The 2,944-nt window shown below is 42.9% G+C and overlaps 1 protein-coding gene across 1 annotated transcript in view; it reads left to right on the top strand.

Annotated features, from left to right (window-relative positions):
- Positions 1-2,944, top strand: part of MOB1B (MOB kinase activator 1B) — a 48,418-nt gene that overhangs the window by 41,505 nt on the left and 3,969 nt on the right. Inside the window, exon 6 of the mRNA XM_012812131.2 lies at positions 1,281-1,444. Coding sequence (XP_012667585.1) covers positions 1,281-1,444 — 164 coding nt within the window. The remainder of the gene's footprint in view (positions 1-1,280; positions 1,445-2,944) is intronic.

Genomic DNA, 2,944 nt, shown 5'->3' with positions numbered 1-2,944 from the left:
ACAGGCGCCCGCCACAACGCCTGGCCATTTTTTGGTTGCAGCCATCATTCTTGTTTGGCAGGCCCGGGCGGGGGATTTGAACCCGCCACCTTAGGTGTATGTGGCTGGCGCCTTAGCCGCTTGAGCCACAGGTGCCGAGCCTCTCTATTTGACTTTTTAAAAAAGATTCCACATGTGAATGAGGTCCTGCAGTATTTTTCTTTTTGTGTCAGCCTTATTCCACCTCACACAGTGGTTCTCAACCTTCCTAATGCAGCGACCCTTTAATACAGTTCCTGTCGCCACCCACAGGTTGAGAACCACTGACCTAGCATAACATCCTTCAGCTCTATGCATGTTATAAATGACAGAATCACCTTTTTAAGGGCTGAATAGTATTCCATCGTGTGTGTGTGTGTGTGTGTGTGTGTGTGTGTGTGTGTTAAAAACAGCACAGCTGCGTTACCCATTGTTTGCTGAGGGACCTCTGGGTTGTTTCCATCTCTTGCTGCTATGAATAATACGTCAGTGAATATGGGCGTGCAGGTGTGTTTATGATGTGATGATTTCACTTCCTTTTGATACTTACCCAGAAGAAGGATTGCTGGGTCATATGGTAGTTCTATTTTTAAATTTTTTAGGAACTCTCATTCTGTTGTCCAAAATGGCTACACCAATCTGTTTCCCCACCATTAATGTACAAGAGCTCTTCTTTTTCCTCCACAGGGATTTTCTACTTTTCTAATTTTGTATTTGTTTAATGCTATATAAGTGCTTTAATTCACAAACATTGAGTCTAATTGAGCAGAGAATATAACTCATTTTGGGACAAATTTATATATATATATATGTATATATATATATGTATACACATACACATATGTAGTAATCTCCCTGGGAAGAAATCTCATTATTATGTGTTTGTACAGTTAATCATTGTAATAAACTCATGGTATTTAAACCACTAAATATGTGGTAGTGTACGTAAAACCGAACAGAGCTGGCGCATTAATGTGTTCCGCACATGTTTGTCCCAGCATTTCGTGGTGTTAAGAAATCCAAGGATCCGAGTGAGTTTTTAGCTTCACTGCCGTCCTAGGGGCCTGTTTCATCTTAGTGAAGTGAGTGTGATAGAGACACACAGGGCATAGTGAAGCGACTTCTTATTTCATGGAAGCTTTGAAGTTTATTTTCATTCATGATATGTTGAGAACTTCTGAAAGGTGTAAGGGGCATGTAACACAGCGATTTGTTGGTTGTTTATGGCACATTCACATTGCCTTTTCTTACCTCTTTACTAGGTGTCCCATTTCCGAAGAATTTCATGTCTGTGGCAAAAACTATCCTGAAGCGCCTCTTCAGGGTTTATGCTCACATTTATCATCAGCACTTCGACCCTGTGATTCAGCTGCAGGAGGAAGCGCATCTCAATACATCTTTCAAGCACTTTATTTTTTTTGTCCAGGTAAGTTGGATTGGGAGGTCTTTCATGCTTCCTGCTAGGCATTTACCTTCAGAGTGTTAAGGTGGGCGGGGTGCTGTCAGGTGGAGTCTGCGTCCTCGCCACGCTTCACATGAATGGTAACAAGGACCGACCTTCTGATTCTAAAATTCATTAGTCTCCAGGTTGATGGCATGCAAGAGAGGTCTTGCCTTGGGTTTGTTTCAGCTGACAGGCCACACGGAGGTGAATGAGAAGCTCGAGTGGTTCTGTAGATCTGCAGATAGACGTCTCTCAGGCGTTGGTACTTCCTGCATTCCCCTAGCCCTCCACTCCTGTCCACCTTGGATCTGTGTTTTTTTACAGACTGTAAAAACTAAGTTCAAGCCTTGGGCTTTTCCTGACCAACAACTCATCCATTTCCACCTCTTTTTCACTTTTGCCTGTTACTTCTCAAATTACTACAGCAGGTGAGACCATCCTCACTGCTCTTAGGTCTGCATTTTTTTTTTTATTGAGACAGAGTCTCACTATGTCGCCCTCAGTAGAGTGCCGTGATGTCACAGCTTACTGCAACCTTAAACTCATGGGCTTAAGTGATTCACTTGCCTCAGCCTCCGGAGTAGCTGGGGTCACAGGCACCTGCCACAATACCTGGCTATTTTTTTGTTGTAGTTGTCATTGTTGTTTAGCAGGCCCAGGCTGGGTTTGAACCCACCGGCCTTGGTGTATGTGGCCGGCACCCTAGCTGCTGAGCTATGGCACCAAGCTGAGTCTGCATTTTTTTGAAGGCCAGTTCTCAGAGAACTAAACACAGGGGACGTCAACCAGGCAGACAGATCAAAGAGTAACAAACCCTGGAAACAGAAACACTCTGTAATATTTTTTTCCTCATATATAATGGACAGTCCCTAACTTAAATTTCAGAATGTGGTTTTTAAAAGAAAAGGAAAAAAATGGTAGTGCATACACACAGTAGAATATTATACAGCCATAAATAATAATGAAATTCTGCCATTTACAACAACATGGATGGAACTGGAGAGCATCAGTGAAACAAGCCAAACAAAGACAAAACTCACATGTAGGAGCTAAACAGTAAAGACACTTGATTTCATGGAGACAGGGAGTGGAAGGGTGATTAACAGAGGCCAGGAAGGGTAACAGGGAAGGAAGGATAAAGTGGGATGGTTAATGGGTGCAAAAATACAGTTAAGTTAGATAGAATGAGCAATATATGATAGCACAGCAAAGTGGCTACAAGCAGTAAGAAGGTATTTGCTATTTACTTGTAAATAACTAAAAATGTAGAACTGAAATGCTCCTAGTACAGAGAAACGTTAAATGCCTGAGATGATGGATACTCCAACTGCCCTGATTTATTAGTTCACACTGTATGCCTACATCAAAACATCACTTGTGGCTTGGCGCTTGTGGCTCAGGTGGCTAAGGCGCCAGCCACATACACCTAAGGTGGCGGGTTCTAATCCAGCCTGGCCCGCCAAACAACAATGATGGCTGCAA

This window comes from Otolemur garnettii, unplaced genomic scaffold (genome assembly GCF_000181295.1).
Source record: "Otolemur garnettii isolate 467f Iridium unplaced genomic scaffold, OtoGar3 scaffold00191, whole genome shotgun sequence".
Taxonomy (NCBI): Eukaryota; Metazoa; Chordata; class Mammalia; order Primates; family Galagidae; genus Otolemur; species Otolemur garnettii.
This window is presented reverse-complemented; position numbering and strand designations above follow the sequence as displayed.